We start from the raw sequence: 20,762 nt of genomic DNA on the forward strand, positions 1-20,762 counted from the left end.
GCAGATAATAGCATCATCACTGCTGATGGTGTTGGTAAAATACTGGTGAAGAAAAAGAATGGTAGAAAAGCCTACATTCCAGAAGTCTTGTATGTCCCTAATGTGAAGCACAATTTGATAAGTCTAGGGCAGCTATTAGAAAAAAGGTATTCTTGGAAGACTAAGGGGAAGAAGCTACTAGTGTATGATCCTAAGCATAACCTGATTTTGCAATCAGTATTGTCTAGAAATAAAACTTTCAAAGTTGATCTAGATACTAGTGGAGTACAATGTTTGTCTGCAAAGATTGAAGAGGTTGATAAACTGTGGCATCTTAGATATGGCCACTTGCACTTTAAGGGGCTTCATCAACTTCATCATGAAGATATGGTGAAAGGTCTACCTCTGATTAAGGGTTCAGGGCAAGTTTGTGAAGACTGCCTATTGAGCAAGCAACCAAGAAATTCCTTTGCAAACAGCAAGCCAGTGGAGTCCAAGGTAGCTTTGGATGTGGTTTTCTCTGATGTGTGTGGGCCTTTTGAGGTTACATCATCAGGAGGGAATAAATACTTTGTTTCCTTCATTGATGATCACACAAGGATGATGTGGACTTATTTGCTGGAGAAAAAGTCAGAAGTGTTTGCTGTGTTCAGGAAATTCAAGGCCCTGGTTGAAAGACAAAGTGAGAAGAAGATCAAGGTATTGAGAACTGATGGTGGTGGTGAATATGTGTCCAAGGATATGAAGCAGTTTTGTGAGGAAGCTGGCATCTATCATGAGATCAAAGCACCATATACTCCTCAGCACAATGGTGTGGCTGAGAGGAGAAATAGAACCATTGCTAATATGGTCAGGAGTATGTTGAAGAGCAAGGGTTTACCAGTCAAGCTATGGGGAGAAGCAGTTTCCACTACCACCTATATACTGAATAGGTGTCCCACCAGGAAGTTAAAGTCTTTAACACCTTTAGAAGCTTGGACTGGAATCAAGCCTAGAGTGAGGCACTTAAGGGTATTTGGCTCAGTATGTTATAGACATTTACCTGATCAAAGGAGGAAAAAGCTTGATGACAAGAGTGAGAAGCTTTTGTTGGTAGGATATCATTCTACTGGAGCTTATAGGTTGTTGGATCCTATGACTAATAAAATAGTAGTCAGCAGGGATGTAGTAGTTGATGAATCAGCTACTTGGGAATGGAATGAAGATAAATCAGAAGCTTCTAGTTCCAGAATCAGCTATGACTTTCCTGAGTTGAATGTTGACATAGGGAATGAGGGTCATACTGAAGCAGTACCACAAGTATTGGTACCTCCAGCAGCTACTGAGAACCAGAGAAGTCAGAGGGTTAGACAATCTTCCACAAGACTCAGTGATTATGTTCTTTTTCCTGATAGTGAAGTCACAAATGAAGGTGAGTTGGTACATCTATCACTGTTTGTGGAAGCTGAGCCAGTGAGTTTGGAACAAGCTTTCAAACATGAGAACTGGGTTAATGCAATGAAGGAAGAACTCAGTTCTATTGAAAGGAACAAGACCTGGAGCTTAGTTGATCTACCAAAGGGGAAGAGTCCAATCTCAGTTAAATGGATCTTCAAGACAAAGTTGAAACCAGATGGTTCAGTGTCAAGATACAAGGCAAGGCTTGTAGCTAGGGGATTTCAACAGAAGGAGGGTCTTGACTATACAGATGTTTTTGCACCAGTGGCTAGAATGGAGACTGTGAGGTTGGTTGTAGCTACTGCTAGCTTGAAAGACTGGAAGTTACATCAACTTGATGTGAAATCAGCATTTCTCAATGGTCCTCTTGATGAGGAGGTCTATGTTAAACAACCACCAGGGTTTGAAAGTTCAGAGAATGAAGATAAAGTGTTTAGGCTACATAAAGCACTTTATGGTCTCAAGCAAGCCCCTCGGGCTTGGAACAAGAGGATTGACTCATTCCTTAGCAAACTGAGATTTCTGAAGTGTACATCTGAACATGGAGTGTATGTTCAGAAGTCTAAGAAGGTTGGACTGCTAATTGTGTGTTTATATGTAGATGATCTTTTGGTCACAGGAAGTGATGAGAATGAGATAGCAAAATCCAAGAGTAATATGCAAGCTGAGTTTGAGATGAGTGACATGGGTGAGCTTTCATATTTTCTGGGAATTGAGTTTCTCAGAACTGAGAGAGGGATTTTCATGTGTCAGAGAAAGTATGCAGTGGATGTATTGAAAAGATTCAATTTAGCTGAGTGTAATTCTGTGACTACTCCAGTGGATTGCAGTGTGATATTGACAAAGACTGATCAAGGAAAGCCTGTAGATGGAACATTGTTTAAGCGGATAGTGGGTTCATTGAGATACCTTTGTTGTAGCAGACCTGAAATCAGTTATGGGGTTGGTTTAATAAGCAAGTTTATGGAAGATCCCACAGAGACTCATTTCCTGGCAGCAAAAAGGATACTTAGGTATATCAAGGGAACCCTTGACCATGGAGTTTTATTTCCTAAGAAGGCTTACAATGTGAAATGTGAAGTGACTGGCTATGTAGATTCAGATTGTAGTGGAGACAAGGATGATAGGAAGAGCACTACTGGATATGTGTTCTTATGTGGTGATGCACCAGTGTCTTGGTGTTCTAAGAAGCAGCCGATTGTGGCTCTTTCCTCTTGTGAAGCTGAATATGTAGCAGCTTCATTTAGTGCTTGTCAGGCTCTATGGTTAAGCATGTTAATGGAAGAGATAGGTCTGAGAAGCTCTAATGTGATGAAGCTAATGATAGATAATAAGTCAGCTATAGACTTGGCTAAGCATCCTGTGGCACATGGAAGAAGCAAGCATATTGAAACTAGGTTTCATTTCCTAAGGGATCAGGTTACTAAAGGAGCTTTGGAGTTGGTTCATTGCCCAACTGAAAAACAACTTGCAGATTTGTTTACTAAACCTTTGAGGGTTGAGAGGTTCAATACACTGTGTAAAAGATTGAACATTATGTCTGCAACTGAAATTCTGAATTAGGAGGGAATGTTGTAATATTGTATAATTCAGAATTTAGTCCTTATGGTTTTATAAGGTTTAGAGTTTAGTCCTTTAGTTTGGGAGCTGAGCTGGTTTTAGTCCTCAGCTCATGATTAGCTATAAATGTTGTAATATGCACTGTGATTGTGCAATCAATGCTAATAAAGTTTCATTCTCTCTCAGACATAGTTAATTCGTGTGATATGCAATTAGCTTTCTTCTCATGCACTAATCCTAATCTTGATTATCAAGATTGATTGCCTAGAGGATTGTGAATCTGTGTGTGAGTTTCTGAATTAGAGAATCAACATATACGACCGACGCTAGACGAATGACGATAGCGTCGACCACCGTGTCAAGTGTATAGAACTATCTTATAATTGGATAAACTGACACTAACTCTTAGTGTCGGTCGCATGACTAACAATACACGTTAGCTTCAAGCCTTTTCACGCCTCAACCCCGATGCTGACTTTAAGTCAACGCTAAGTTGGTTGTGGTGTCAGTTTTCGGCTTGTTAGCATTAGCTTCAGGAGACCGACACTAATAAATACTATTCTTATAGTGTTCATCAACCAAACAAACCATTAAAGAATGATACTTCTTAGAGCATCACCACCCTGAGTTTCTTCATTTAATATTTACAATTGTCAAATGGTTCTCACCATGACAATGTTTTCTTAGTTTTAACAATTTAATTAATTACTTTTCTCTTTATTTGTAGAATTCTAAAAAGTCCACCTTTAATGCTACTAGTGATTATTTACCTCTATTAAAAAATGATCATATTGAAAACACATAAAATAACGGCACTATAAACGCACAACTGGGCAAGGACAAGCAGCAAACAAGTTGCTCTCCAACATCAAATGGGTATGATAGGTTGTGACCTACAATATTAGGTACGCCTTGCTAGCTAGGAGCTAACCAAACCTATGTGACTTTAAGGCTTTTTTTTCTGAATGGCGTGAAAGAAAATATTAATTGGAGAAAGGGGGTGAAAAAAAAACAAAATTAGCTGTCTGGGGTAGTTTTCTTTTAGCATTCGAGAGATTCCATGCGAATCCTAATAGGACAAACAACTTTTCCAGAACTGAATGACATGATTGAAGCTTTGTCAGGTTGTACAGTAGGCATTCGCAAGGATTCTTGCGAATCCTAATAAGACAAGATGGAATATGGTGCTTTTTCAATGTTGTGACATGGAATCTGCACGGAGAGACAAGGGATTCGTTTGAAGGCTCGCGAAACCGAATAAGACAAGATGGAATTTAGAGTTTCAGAAGTGCATGTGGGAGACAAGGGATTCGTTTGCAGGCTCGCGAATGCTTTGTCCACAGGCCTTCAAATGCTTTATTGCGAATGCATTAAAAATATAATTTTTTCCGAATCCCAGTTATAAAACCAAGCTCTCTGAATCAGATTTCTTCTCAGCACCATTTGCAAATTTTCTCCAAAACTTCCTACGTTTTAATAGCTCAAAAATCACCAAAGATGGATAAGGTCATTGCTCTTGTGTATTCTAGAGGTAGAGTTTTCAATGGCAATCAAGGTGTCATATTTGAAGTTCAAGCAAGGTCCATGCATCTCAAATGCAACATCACATTCGACCGCTTGAAGAGTAAAATCCATGAGAGGTTGAAGCTCCAAAGAAACCAAATAATTTCTAGAGTCATTTGCAGATTTATGACTAACTCAAATCCGATCCTTTTTTCACCTCTTGAGCTAGTTGATAATCAAGACGTGAGTGTCATGATGGATGGATTTCGTCAGCAGTCTTTCATGACAACGCTAGAGTTATACGTTGATATTGCTGAAGCTGGAAGTTCATCAATACCGGCCTCAACCAATCCGGTAAGTGCGCAGCAGGCATTCGCTCATGAAGCCGGTGGTAGCCGTGGCGTTGAGGAGGTTGTTCATTTGGGTGATGACACAGTGAATTTGGATGATGATTATGACTACCATGACACTGATAATGTGGATGGTGAGGAGATTGTATCTTCAGATGATCATGATGAAGATGAAAGATTGGGTGAAAGAGGTGACTCGTCCGACTCGGACGAGGGTGGCTTTGACGGCAATCCCGGACCTCCTATTGGATTACCGACGCCGGTGAATGTTTCTCCCGAAACGCATGGTATGTATAGTCACTTTAACTCTTTAGGTGTTGTATTTATCAATATATCGTGTCTTGTATAAATCTTCTTTGTTACAGGCGTCCCAGCCCCATTTTGGAATGAGTCTCCACACTATTCATATATTAACTGGGAACACCCCGATGAAGAGACAGATTTCTATACTGGAGGGGATGATCAGACATCATGGCAGCTAGGCGATGAATTATATATAAACCAGTGTTTTGAGACCAAGAAAGATGTCCAGATGGCCCTCAAGCATTATTGTTTTAAGCTAAATATAACTTATATTGTGGCTGAATCCAAACCCACATACTTTGTGGCAAGATGTCCGAATGGGTGCTCTTGGAAGTTGAGGGCCATGTGTTCTAAAAAAACTGGAATGTGGACGGTAACTAGGTGGGGCGGTCAGCATACATGCATCAATACGATAGCGTCACAGGACCATAAGAAGATGACATCCGACTTTATCTGTTCATTCATTCTTGGTACAATATTTTCTCATGATTATTATTTTGTTACCCTTAAAAATACTTAGTAATTTATGACTTTCTTCTAATGCTGCAGATATGGTACGTACCCATCCTACTGTACCTGTTTCTCTTATTCAAGAGAGGATCACTGGTGTGCTCAAGTATAAAGTATCATACTTTAAAGCCTGGAAAGCGAAGCAGAGAGCGGTTGCACAGATCTTTGGTGACTGGGAAGAGTCATATGACTTGCTCCCTAGATGGCTGAATTATATGCTTCGGTTTTCCCCTGGGTCCTATTACGCAATATCCACAAGTGACATTATCGATTGTAATGGTAATGTAGTTGTTGGTTCAAAGACATTTAAACGTGTGTTTTGGACCTTCAAACAATGTTGTGATGCTTTCGAGTACTGCAAGCCTGTGATACAGATTGATGGGACATGGTTCTACGGCAAGTATAGTGGAACTTTACTCATCGCAACAACACAGGACGGGAACAACAATGTTTTGCCAATTGCATTTGCAATTGTCGAGGGGGAAAATCTGAGCTCCTGGTCATGGTTTTTACGCTTGATACGTGTGTTTTGGACCTTCAAACAATGTTGTGTGTTTGTTGAATTAAACTAATGTTTTTCCATCATATTCATTAATTAACAAAAAACAGTACAATAGATCAATGATGAGTTCGATGGGATCCTGTTCCGCAATCAGGCCAAGGTGTGTCTCTCGCTACTCGATATGGCCTACCTTCCTGCTCTGCTTGGTTCTCATGTTGGCTACCTTGGCCATAAGAAAGTCCATGTTGGATGTTGGACTCATTGTCTCCTACTCCAGATGCTTGGTTCAAGTCAAACACAAAGCTAGCCTGTGCATTGCTGATCGCATCTGGGTTGGCAACATTCCAGAATGATGGTCGGGGATTCAACACGTCAGAAGCTCGGGGAATTTCCAACACTTCACTTACACCACCGCCTCCCCATCCAGGTACAGGGCTCCATCCTTGGGGATCAATGTGCTGCATTTCCGGTGTCCTGAACTGGTCATAAATCGAATGAGGCTCCTCTTGAAAATATTGTTGTGACTGTGATTCACCAAACGGCATGTCCGGAATGTATGACTGTGAGCCAGAATATGGTTGTGACTCCGGCATCTGCATCTGTGGCTCTTGGTAGTGTTGGGAACTACCAGATGACCCTGACTCATTTGCAGGCTGTCTCGACCCACCACCAAAGTGGTATTGTCGGTATGAATCACCCTGATGTAGGGGATACAACGAGTACTCGCCCTCTCGAGGTGGTAGAGTACCTCCATGTATAGTCACATCCTGAGCATGCACCTCTTTCCAATACTTGCCCAAACCCTGTGCTTCTGCTCTTCCAACATGTGGTACGTATTCAATTGTGGGACGTGGTAAGTCCATAGGCATGAGTTCAACTGACGCGGCAGGAACAGTAATCCTGTCCAGCTGGTGACATAAAGTAAGGCAACGCGCGGCTTGGCTTTGCATTTCCTCAGGTGTATACATACCGCGATCGACGTCAGAAAGTCCATACCACACATGTTGAATGTTTTCACCCTACATTAGTGAATAAATAAGAAAGTTAGTATTTCAAAATTTACAAACATAGGAACAAAGAGAAGCAAAGGTTATATAACATTACAATTTGCCCTGTTGTCGAACTCTGACGCGTCAGCCAACGAATGGAATGTTGGGCGTACCACTTCATGTAACGGTCGTTAGGGCCAGCTAACGTATTAACCACGGGTTGCTGAACTATCCTTTGGTGTCTTTGCCCCCACACCTGTATAAAGGGCATCATGGCTGTAACCCAATCTTCCTGTTCCTTCCCCGCCAAAGTTATGTCATGCAGTTTATCAATTTGATATGGTGGGTCAGGTACCCCCTGAAACATGCCAAACTGTTGCAAGACTCTATCCGGTTGGTGCCACTCAACAAAGGTGTAGCATATCATTGGCACAACTGATCTCCACAAGTGCATACTTTGCCAACACCGTTCCGGTAGCGAATTTATAACATGATCTGGGTATGGCCTCCAGACAAACTACACATCCAAATTAGACGAAAAAAATTAAGAACATAAACATAAAATGATTGAGACAAGATATCAAAATAATATAATATTAGCGTAATATAATATTAGCATAACTAACTTACGTCTTCAGCTCTCAGTTCGTCGAGCTTGATCCGCCACAAATCAATTTGATTCGTTTGACGACCAACGTCAACACGATTTGGGTTTCTTCCCCACCTGAAATAAAATTTAGGGTAAATTATTAACGGCTTATTTTGTCGCATTTATGTGAACAAATAAATATAACTTCTTGTAAATTACGTGCATACCTTCCTGCGATGGGGCAGCCGATTTGCAATATCGGTATGATTTCAGGGGCAGTCATTGGAATCCTTTCCCAAGCCCAGATTTGGAGCAAATAAGTACAACCACCGATTTCTTGTCGTTCATAACCGGTTGCATGGCATAACTCATGATAGAGAGTTGCAAGCACAGCCGAACCCCAACTGTACGTGGAGGCCAGAGCTAAATTCTCTATTAGTAGTAGATATCTTAGAGGCACATTTGATCCCGAGTGGTCGGGTAATAAGAAAGTGCCAATCAAGCGCAAAATGAATGCTCTTGCAGCAAATTCAGCTTCTGCCGGCCCAAGTGCACCTAGGTTTTGAAAATCAAAACACTGGTTTAACCATCTCATGTTTAAACAACTTCCTCTAATAGCACGTCGCGGTGGAGTGACTCCTAGCGCACGAGTAACGAGATCAGACCAGTCACACCATGTCACCCCGGTAACAGGTTGCCCATCAATATTTAGTCCCAGCTGAACGACAACATCTTGAAGAGTGATGGTGCACTCTCCAAACGGCATATGAAAGGTGTGCGTCTCGGGCCGCCAACGCTCCACCAATGCGGATATCAACACTTTGTCTTGTTTGAGAGAACCACATAGAGCGACCTCGTAAAATCCGGCCAATCGAAGGGACACCATCCAAAGGAATGTGGGGTAATCTCAGCTTCAAGACTTTCTTACTTGTTTGGTTCCAAACATATCCCGACACATGTTTGTTTTGTTTCACCAACAACGTCGGATTTTTTGGACCGAGACTTAGCACTGCTTCATCCGCCATTTACAAAACCTTCATGAAGTAATAACATGCAACCGAAAATTAGGCATCAAAGAAAGTTTGAGACTCAAAAACAAATGATAAACTATAATATTTGAAAGGTTAGAATGAGAGATAGAGTTAGAAATAATTACCAACAATATAGAGACTTTTACACTTGAGAGAGTTTGAGGGTAGGTAGAGCTTGAGAGGTATCAAACTTATCACTTGAGAGTTCAGAAATGAGGCTTGAAAGTTGAGAATTGAGAGAGTTGGAGAGGTGAAGTTGAGAAATGAGGCTTGAAAGAAATGAGGCTTCAACATTTCTGGGGGTCTTTTTATAGGGGTTTCAGACCGCCAGAAATGCAGAACATAGCCAACAAGCCATTCGCGAGGTCAAGTGCGAATGCCTGTGCATGCTTTGATCGTGGCCGACAAGCTATTCGCGTGGCAGGCTACGAAAGCCTCTGCATGCCTCTGCATGCCTGCAAGCTCTGCTACGTCCCATCCAATGACAGCCATTCGCGAGCTTTGTTGCGAATGCCCCTTGTTCCTCAGTCAAACTGCATCGGGAAGGAGGAGAATCTCTCCTGGTGCACCTGATTCTCCTTGTCTTATTAGGATTCGCAAGGTTTCCTACGAATGGTACCTGGTCAACCTGACTTCATGTCATTCAGTTCTGGAAAAGTTGTTTGTCCTATTAGGATTCGCATGGAATCTCTCGAATGCTAAAAGAAAACTACCCCAGACAGCTAATTTTGTTTTTTTTTCACCCCCTTTCTCCAATTAATATTTTCTTTCACGCCATTCAGAAAAAAAAGCCTGACTTTAATATGTAGGTCATATCATAAAAGTACACGTAACATAGCACCCACACACACACACTTTTTCGCTGGTACATAGTGGGGATTTAAAGATGTACGTTCAAGCTATGTCTGTCCAAAGTTGAAAGTATGGTCCAGTTCATCAATATCAACTATTGGAGAATTAATGATGAAAAATTAAAATTGAAACCGTCATTGCATGCCTCATGTTATGCAAGTGAAACCCAAAAAAACCAATTGGCCAATGTCATTATATTAATTATGGCACAATATGCAGAGAGATTCATTATATTAATTATGGCACAACATCAATTGGCTAAATATGCTTATATAGTTTTGCCTCAAAGCATTAGAACTGTATTGTTGTTCTACTGCAAAAATTCCTCTTAAATAAGATGGCAATGTCAAGGTTCTGGTTGTGCACGATCTTGGTGTTGTGCTTGGTTGTGATTTCTGAAGCTCGTTCTTTACCTTCACCCATTGAAGGCCAGGCCACCAAATCATTGGGTTATGATGGGATTTTGGCAGGACTCAAAGGAAAGGAGAACACCCATTACAAGCTTAATCGTCTCAGTCCTATGGGCCCAGATCCGAGGCATCATTGATCAAGATTGGGGATCACAATTGCTCGAACGTTGTCAATAAATAGTGTGTACTCAGTAATAAAATTTGTTGTTAATATGCTCCATTTTTTCCACATGGCACTATAGGAAGCATTTCTGGGCTTTGATTGCACACGTGGAATATTCTCTACCATTTCTACAATTTAAGTCTATTAATTTAGATTTAATTAAACCTTCGCTTACACTTGTAGCTACAATGATTAATGCATTTTAATGTATAATGAGAAAAGGGAAGATACACTTTCATTGTAAACTTTCATTACACAGACGTCCAATTGTTTTCCGTCACATCAGAAACTAAAATTGTAATTAAACTAAAATCTCACGTGGCATACAATAATTAGATGACGGTGTAAAACTTATTTACACTGACAGTGCTCATCCATTAAACTTGTGTATAATACATAATTTTAATATTTTATGGACCAGTAATGGTAGCAGAAACATAATTTTAATGTATGATCGGCTAAACAGTAGTCGCACCGGTGTTTCGACCTTTTTAGTGTCCAACCCGACGCCGACTCAAAACTGCCAGCTCATTACTATTGGTTCACACACACACAATTCCATATTAGCATCGGCTATTTACGAGTTAGCTTTGACCCTTATAACGTTCGCTCCAACACCAGCATTAGGCCAACGCTAAATCACCAGTTGCGTCGGTTTTTCGCCTATTAGGGTCCACTTTGACCAACGTTGTTCAACATATTTTTGTAGTGACCTAAATGGTCTAGATGTACATCAATAAGGAAAAGTCTCCTCTACAATGTTTCAAAAAAAATTCCAGGGACACGAACTTTGACCACCACATAATGGATTTTCAGCTACATCATTGGTTTTTGGCTTTTAGCAGAAGCCAATGTGCGTTTTTCTTGTAGCGGACTGTTAATGGGTCCCCATGTCCACCAACTAGTGCCACAAGTAATAAATTTCTTACTATATATCACATTTATCACTCTTATTTCTATCTCACTCTTCTAATCACTAATCAGTAATCACTACAAGAAAAATGCATTATTAGCGTCCAAATTTTTCTATCGGCCAGGACACTGATGTCAATTTAGAGTAGTTAATGCCATCCTAACCAACTAAAAATGAGGTTTTTAGAAAAACCCACTAAAACTCTAAGTCGGACCATCCGACGCTACCTCTCGTCAGTGAACTTATACTTAGCCTCAGTTTATGGTGACGCGACATTCACCGGCCAACATAGCTTCCACTTGCCAACAGGTAGTGGCAACTCATGGAAATGCTAAATTTTTCGGCAAATATTGCGTCGACCTTGGACGACACAATGTTGTCAGTGTATAATTGTTCCACGGACCTCTAGGTTTAGCTTCGTCTCTGTTGGACGCTAATTTGCTAAATAACATAGATTCATTCGCCCATGCTTCATTGTAACCTAGTCTCTCCAAGATTATTTCTAATTTATCTCTTCTTACTCCAACTCTCTGCCGCGTCGCCCCTTCCTGTGAGTACACCCTCGTCCTCTGCAACATCGTCATCCTCCTCCTCCACCCCTCCTTTGTCCGCCCATTATACTCGTATCGCTTCTCCGCTGTTATAAGCCACACTCGTCTTGCTTCGTCGTTGCCACCCTCCCTTTGACGAAGCTACTTATTCCACTCTTGTTTGTCCTCCTCCACTACCCAAACCATCTCCCTCAACCAACAAACCCAACTTTCTCAACCTCTTCGTCTCCTGCTGCCTCGCTCCCTCTACTTAATCCGCTGCTGCCCTACTGTCATGTCTGCCACAACCTCGACTGCCGGTGTCGTTGTCACTTCAGTTGTCATCTAGCCGCAGCCATAGCTTGCGTTCTCATCGTCTCTACCACTATTGTCTGTCCTCTGCGATGGTCCCTTTCACTGTCGTCACATTCGGTGACATCGTCGCTGCCATAATATATGCCCCACGTCCTCCACCTCTGCCATTTAAGTTATGCGGTCTTCCTTATAACAGTGATTTGGTTAGAAAGGTGTTTGCTTACCATTAGACACTTGTCTTGCAATATATATATTATTAAGTTCATAATTATTAATGTATGTTAATGATCGTAATATGAGTAATGAGTTGTAAAACATGCGATTCTAATATAAGTCATGAGTTGTAAAACATATGAAATAACGATGTCTTATATATATTGAAACTGATGAAATTAAGATTCATCCATCTTTTTCACTATTAAAACATGAATTTCATTTTTTTTTCAGATTCCCTTTAGCATCGGCCAAAACTGACACTATGGTTCCAGTTCTAGAGTCGGTCTATATAACCGACGCTAATGAAACACATTTAGTGTTGGTTTGTTTCTTCAGCGATTTGTGTTGGCTTTGAGTCGGTCTGATCGACACTAATACTTAGAGTTAGCTTCGAGAGCCTTTGAACGTACGTCTAGATGCCAACACTAGACCAACTCTAAATCGACTTGAAGGTTTATCTACACGCATCTTATGTCTACCAGCCATTTTGCAACTTAGAAATTAGCTGTCTTTAGATAAATATGAACTACCCCTTCGTGCGCGCCAGGGCAATAAGAAGGTAATTTGGCGGCCTTGTAAAGTGGATATATGACACATCAACCAGAAGGTACCATTGGATGACGCCTCTTTCCTCCCAAATTGCACCTCTTTCACTCGCTGGGATGATGGCATGCATCAGCAGCTAGCAAAGGCATGATGATGATTTCACCTTACCTCAATCTGTTTTGTTAGATACACTCGACCGCACTTTCAGAATTAATATAGATATATATGATGCATATGTACCTATAATAAACTCTAAAAACACACTATAAATACCATATATGATGCCTCTAATTTCCTACTCCAACATCCAAGTTTCCAATTAAAACAGTAGTACTTCAGCTAAGATTTGTGAGAAGAATCATCATATACATTGCAATTCACAAGTACTAGCTATGCCTATGCCCTGCAGTTTGAAAAGATTTATGGGGTGCATTTTCATAGTCTTGATTCTGAGTACAGGGAGTGAGACACGGCCTCTGAACCCAACAGTGGTGAGGGATCACATGCTTGGAAATTGGACACCATTAATGCAACGAATTGCAGAAGATCGAGGTGGTGGTGCACAGCGTGACAAGCTAAGATTGAGTCCCGGAGGACCTGACCCTCATCATCATTAGCGCGGTTCAATATACCCGATCGATCAGTCCCTCCTAACAAATTAATTTTCCAAAATTCGAGCTTGTGTTATTAACCTTACAGAGATTTGGCTTATGTATCACTGCACCAACAACTTGTTGGCATTGAACTATTAATTTATAACCTTTCTTTTTGTTAAACTCTCATGTTTCTAGTGGATATAAAATTTTGAAAGAAGCAATTATGTACGTCAAAATTTTATATCTACTAGAAACATGAGAGTTTAACAAAAAGAAAGTTTATAAATTAAATATGAACACTTCTATGTACGTCAAAATTATGGAAATATGTGAAATGTGATTCATTCTGTGGTACATGACAATTGACTAGATTGAGGTAGTTAAATGGCATAAAATCACAGCATGGTGGGGTCCTTTTGATCTTGAATGCTGAGGTAAAAGAGCAAAAATAGTATTCATAAAAAATAAGAGTATTAGGCAACTTAGGGCTCTTTTTGTTTGCAATTTTTAAAATAGTTTTCAATTTTTAATAACTGAAAACATGTTTGATACGATCTATTTTCAAAAGGTGTTTTAAAAAATATTTCTCATTTTCAATTTTTAAAACTAAAAAATTAAAACAACTTAAAGATGTTTTCGGTTTTTGTTTTTAGTTTTCATATATCGGTTTTCTAAATGTAGGTAAACATATTATTCAAACTGTTTTATTCTTCTGAAAATTATTTTTAAAAATTATTTTTGAAAACTGTTTCAAAAACTGAAAACTAAACTAGCAATCAAAGTGACTCTTAGTTAATCAACTAAAGTTTTTTTTTGTTTTTGCACCAACAAATTTAGCATAGTTGGTAAATAGCTCCGCGATTTAGACAATGGCTTAATCCATGGGCAATGTGTATGAAAAAAGATTTTTAAGACAAATTTACTTACTTAATGTGATTTTTGAGTTTTGAAAGAATTAGTGTAGTGACTACTAACTATGAAATGCCATATTGTTAGAACAGCAACACGAATACAGATCAGAGTAGAGAGAAACACACAAAGCTTTGTTCACGCAGTTCGGCCAAATTGCCTACCTCTGCGACTATAGAGCATCTATAGTTCCGTTTATTGATTCGAACCTGAATACAATCACTCAGCAATTGCAATTTCTCTCAATTGCACTAGTGCCTCTTGTGTTTTTAGGGTTACATTGTTATCCTATTTATAGTGGATTCTATTGATCTCTATTTTACAATAAAATCCTAATAAATCCTATAACAATCCCTTAAAACCTTTTACAATCCCCATTAAATCAAATCCTAATAAACTAAAGATTTTAGCCCAAAATATAATGAGCCAAATCTCAACAATCTCCACCTTGGCGAATTCCGGACTCCCCCTATGAAGATCTGCTGCTTCAGTTTCCTGATTCTGATTTCTGGGATTGTGAGCCTCCTCTGCTTAACATTGGAGAACATGCAACAAGTTCAAGCAATGCTTAAACTTGTCACTGGTGACTGGCTTGGTCAACATGTCTGCTGCATTCTCTGATGTGTGAACCTTCTGAAGTAATATCTGTCTGGACGCCAACAACTCCCTGATCTTGTGGAACCTCACATCAATATGCTTGGTTCTAGCATGATACACTTGATTGTTCGCCAAATAGATAGCACTCTGACTATCACAATGCAACTGAACTCCACCTTGCTCAACACCCAACTCTTTCACTAACCCTGTAAGCCACAATGCTTCCTTGGCAGCTTCAGCTACTGCCATGTATTCAGCCTCAGTTGTAGACATAGCTACTATGGATTGAACTGATGACTTCCAACATATAGGTCCCCCTGCAAGAGTAAAGACATATCCTGTTGTAGACCTTCTATCATCTAGATCACCTGCATAGTCAGAGTCCACATATCCCACAACTGATGGAACAATACCTTGCTCCCTGCTGAACATGATACCGCGATCCGCTGTACCCTTCAAGTACCTTAGGATCCACTTGACTGCTTCCCAATGCTGCTTCCCTGGCTTGGACATGAACTTGCACACTTGACTAACTGCTTGTGCCAAATCCGGTCTAGTGCAAACCATAGCATACATCAAACAACCAACTGCACTGGCATAAGGAATCTTAGACATACCTTCAATCTCTGAGTCTGTCTTCGGACATTGTTCCAAAGAAAGCTTAAAATGATTCGCCAATGGAGTACTCACAGGATTTTCCTTGCTCATGTCAAATCTGCTCAAAACACCTTCAACATAGCTCTTCTGAGACAACCATAATTTCTTAGCGCCTCTGTCCCTGTGAATTTTCATCCCAAGAATCTTCTTTGCAGCACCCAGATCCTTCATGTCAAACTCCTTACCCAACTTGGTCTTCAACTCATTTACATCATGTAAATGGTTGGCAGCAATCAACATATCATCAACATAAAGTAACAGGAAAATAAAAGAGCCATCATCAAGGCTCCTCACATAAACACAACAATCATAGTCACACCTTCTATAGCCAATCCGGAGCATGTATGAATCAAAGCGCTTGTACCACTGCCTTGGAGACTGCTTCAAGCCATACAAAGACCTCTTCAATTTGCAAACAAGTCTGCCATCTCCAACTTCACTGAATCCCTCTGGCTGCTCCATGTAGATTTGCTCCTCTAGATTACCATGGAGGAAAGCTGTTTTCACATCCATCTGCTCTAAGTGCATATCCCTGCTGGCTACCAAAGCTAATACTGCCCTGATAGAAGTGTGTCTAACCACCGGACTGAAAATCTCATCATAATCAATCCCCTTCTGCTGTGAATACCCCTTTGCAACTAGGCGAGCCTTGAACTTTTCCCCTTCTTTTTCTGTTACTGCTGGCTTTTTCTTGTACACCCACTTGCAACCAATAGCTCTCTTTCCATGTGGCAACTGAACAAGATCTCATGTCTCATTCTTTTTCAAGGACTTCATCTCCTCCACCATTGCACCCATCCACTTATCTTTCTCCTGGCTAGCCATAGCCTCATGATAAGTAGAGGGGTCTCCTGAGCTGGTAAGAAGAGCATATGCTGCTAAGTCTTCAAACCCATATCTCACTGGAGGTGTAATACGACGGGGCTCCCTATCACGCACAAGTGTATAGTCTTGTACTCCACCTGAATCTGAGCTTGGTTCACTCTGCTGTTGGGCTACAATCTGCCTAGGACTCACTGGTGTCTCCTCAATGTCCACCTGAATCTTGTCCTGACTGGAATTTTCTACCTCAGTATCTGCACAACCGTCACATCTGACTGTTTCAACATTGACTGCTCATCAAATACAACATCTCTGCTGACAACCACCTTCTTCTTGACTGGATCCCACAACTTGTACCCCTTCACACCTTTATTATAGCCAATAAAGGTGCACTGTTTTGACTTTGGGTCAAGTTTAGACCGATCCTCACTGGAAATATGCACATATGCTGGACACCCAAAAATCCTCAAATTACTGAGATCAATGGGGTTACCTGTCCACACCTCCTCTGCAACTTTTCCATCCAAAGAAGCTCGTGGTGACCTGTTGACTAGATAGCACGCCATATTGATTGCTGCTGCCCAGAAACCTTTTGAAAGACCAGCATTCAACCGAAGGCACCTTGCCTTCTCTGTTAGAGTCCTGTTAATCCTCTCTGCAACACCATTCTGTTGTGGTGTCTTCCTCACAGAAAAGTGCCTCTGAATTCCATTCTCCTCACAGAAATGCATGAAGTTCTTGTCAGTGTATTCAGTTCCATTATTAGACCGCAAATACTTTATTTTTCTCCCTGTCTGATTCTCAACCTCTGCCTTCCACAATTTGAACTTGGCAAAGACTTCAGATTTATATTTCAGAAAATAAACCCAGACCTTACGAGAAAAATCATCAGTAAATGTAACAAAGTACCTGAAACCTCCAACGGAGGGCTCTTTTGTAGGCCCCCAAACATCAGAATGGACATAGTCTAAGATTCCCTTGGTCTTGTGTTGTCCGGTCTTGAAACGAACTCTACACTGTTTCCCAAGAACACAATACTTGCACAATCCAATTGTGCAACTGCGAACACCCTTCAGCAGATTCCTCTTATGTAGTTCCATCATCCCACGTTCACTGAGATGACCCAAGCGCATGTGCCACAGTTTGGTTGCATCATCATCAGTTTCAACAGATGCCACATCACCCATAACTGTGCTCCCCAACAACTTATAAATGTTGCCTGCAGTCCTCTTTGCTCTCATCACTGTCATTGCACCCTTGCTAACCCTTAAGATGTCTCTATTTTCCTCAGACTTGAATGAATACCCATTCTCATGAAGAGTTCCTAGAGAAATCAAGTTCTTCGTCACCTCTGGAACATAACGCACCTGACTCAACGTGCGCACGCCACCATCATCCAAAGCAATTTTAACTTGTCCCATTCCCTTGATGATACAAGGTTTATCATCACCTAAATAGACATAACCAAAATCACCTGATTTAAATGAGTTGAACCACTCCCGGTGCGGCGTCATATGATAGGAGCATCCAGAATCAAGAACCCATGCGTCAGTGCACTTTACAGATGAAACACAAAGCAAATCCTCCTCACTGCAAGAACCATCAGACTGAACTACATTTGCTGAACTGCTGCTGTTGCCTGACTTGCCTGACCTGTTTGGACAGTCCCTCTTCCAATGCCCAATTTGCTTGCAACCATAACATTCTGCTGTTTTTTCTGTCCTTGGACTTGGATCTCTTCTTCTTTCACTACACCAAAAAAGGGCTTTTACAGCGGTTTTTTTTGACCTTTTACAGCGGTTTTCAGCGGTCCAGAACCGCTGTAGATCTCGCCGCTGTAAAAGCCTTAACAGCGGTTCTAACCGCTGTAAAAGATGCATTATTTACAGCGGTTCTAGTAATAAAACCGCTGTAAATACAGACCTACAACAGCTGTTCTATAGAATAACCGCTGTACTTGAGTCTTCTTTTACAGCGGTTTCAGCCGGTAACCGCTGTATTTGATAATATATATTACAGCGGTTCCACCACGGAACCGCTGTAATTTGTTTTTTTTTTCTGTATTTGATAATATATATTACAGCGGTTTGGAACCGCTGTAATTTGTTTTTAATTTTTGTTGAATTAATTACCACACCTGTTCAGCCAAAAGATCAACATTTCTTTTTTTTTTCTGAAAAGAAGATATATTGATCATAATTTAATCGAAAGGGTACACATTTCAAAAGCTATGAAAGCTGACTGCAAAATCAATACACATCACCCAACTAAAACAAGGTATAACACAGTAACATAAGCTAAAACAAGGTATAGCATATAAGGACAGTAACATCTCATGTAAACAGAACCTCTGTTCTTAAAGCAAGCATATGGACAGTAATTTCATGACAGCAAAAAAAAAAACTCCCATAAATGAGTTTCTGCAATAGAAATGTGCCTTGAGTCTCCAAATCATAAGGACCCTCTCCCCATTTGAGTCTTCCAAACAAAAAAGATCAACATTTTCTAAACACAGGATATCAACTCAGCCATAAAATAAACATTTTCTGAACTTCAGCATATCAAAACCAATATATCTAAATATCAAAAGCTTCATAAATTCGAAGCAATATAATTTCTAAAGTGCATAATATCTCAACCACGTCCTTAACTTCATCTACCACCATCTCATAGATAACTATCCAATAGATTAAATACTAAAAACAATTGTAAAAAACATAAGCAGCCCACTCATCTTTAACTTCACGCAATTGCTCTTCATTGTAGGAAACGAACTGACAATCTTCAAAATACTACAAAACAGCATAAAAATAGAGTTAAGTTACAATTAGAGCTTTTAAAATCCAATGCGAACGCATATCAAAGTTTCTTACTTTCGTTGGAATCACAAGTTGTTGGTGAGTGATGATATCTTTCATGAACTTCATCACATAATATCCGCAATCAACATTATTAGTCTGACGAGGGCACTACAAAAGCCAAAGAATAAACACTAAATGAATGTTGTAAGCTCAGATATCTTTGTTCTATATAGAAAAGTTCATGTAAATAAATAGACAAGTTTATAAACAGACACTACTCCATTTTACATTAACTTAGCTACAAGTTTTAGGTTGCCAGCTATATCACGAGGCAAAGGATACTTAGCAGCTACTATATCACAAAAATTACAAGTACTTACAGATTAGTGCGACAGTTCTGCAAACAATGTCTTTGCCGGAGTTGACCCTTCTTTCTTGTATCGCAAGGAGTGACATTTAGGACATGCCCTCAGTGATGCATATTCATTTCGAAATAAAATGCAATCACGCGGACACGCGTGTATCCTCTCGTAGCCCATGCCAATAGAAGACATCATTTGTTTAGCCTCATATGTTTTACTTGGAAGCACATTGTCCTCTGGAAGCATGTCTTTCAAAAGAATAAGTAATTCAGTGAAACTCTTATCTGTCCATCCATTGCTCGCTTTCAAGTTAAACAACTTCAAGACAGCTGACAATCTTGTGAATTTAGAACATCCATTATACAATGGTTTCTCCGCATCACTTTTCAATGTTTCAAACATTTTAGGGCAATCTCTAAAATCATCCTCAAACATATTTGCAAGCTCTTCAACACGATCACATTCATCTGCGTCAGTCTCCATGTCATCATCACGTGAAGCATATCTCACATTAGACTCAGAACTTGTCTCACCATGATTCGTCCAACATGTGTACCTTGGATCAATTCCATTAATTATTAGATGATCTTTCAGCTCAGATTGATTGACTCGTCTTATATGGTAACAACGTAAGCAAGGGCATATGATATTATCAATGGCCTCGGCATGTTGAACCGCAAAACTGACAAACTCGTTGACTCCACCCTCGTACTCATTCGACAAACGGTTCGCAAACATCCATTTTCGATCCATATTATCCCAATGTACCAAACTAATTATGAACAACAATTAACAAAAAAGTTAGACGAAAGCATGAAAGATAAGGCATCAAATAATAAAAGGAGAGTAGCAAAACCACGGACTTGACAATCATACAAAATAACAAAATGACTACTAACAGCGTTACCTTAGATCTTATCTAAATTTTGTACCCCTGCATCTAATTCTTCCTGATATGAAAATTTATACATTTTCTATCATTCTACGTGCTTGACAAGGAATGAGAGTAAAGGCAATTTTTTATACATCCAATAGAAATGACCTTCATTTTGTCTTAAGGAATTTTACTTAACTATACAGCTAAAAATTTGAACCAATAGCGTTAAGTGAGCTGTCCTTTTAAATACTAGTAATTCAGATCTTATCCCCACGACATTACCAACATGAATGTTTTTCTATACTGCTTAACAAAGGAATTGTGATGAAAGATGAAAGGGATGATTTGGGGAACCAAGTGCCAGGGTTGAAAGCTGAGCAGGAATGGGCAAAGACTATCCAAGCTAATATTGAAGAAGAATGGTCTAAGCTTGGAGAAAAACT

General features: G+C 40.0%; 1 protein-coding gene across 1 annotated transcript; it reads right to left on the minus strand.

Moving 5' to 3' along the window:
- Positions 1–6,260: 6,260 nt before the first annotated feature.
- LOC130712220 (uncharacterized) lies at positions 6,261–8,488 on the minus strand. Its single transcript, XM_057562059.1, has 4 exons — positions 7,950–8,488; positions 7,764–7,857; positions 7,249–7,650; positions 6,261–7,163 (listed from the first exon to the last, which is right to left on the minus strand). The coding sequence occupies exons 1-4, from the start codon at positions 8,486–8,488 to the stop codon at positions 6,261–6,263; spliced, it is 1,938 nt and encodes a 645-aa protein (XP_057418042.1).
- Positions 8,489–20,762: the final 12,274 nt, after the last annotated feature.

The sequence above is a fragment of the Lotus japonicus genome, chromosome 4 (genome assembly GCF_012489685.1).
Source record: "Lotus japonicus ecotype B-129 chromosome 4, LjGifu_v1.2".
Taxonomy (NCBI): domain Eukaryota; kingdom Viridiplantae; phylum Streptophyta; class Magnoliopsida; order Fabales; family Fabaceae; genus Lotus; species Lotus japonicus.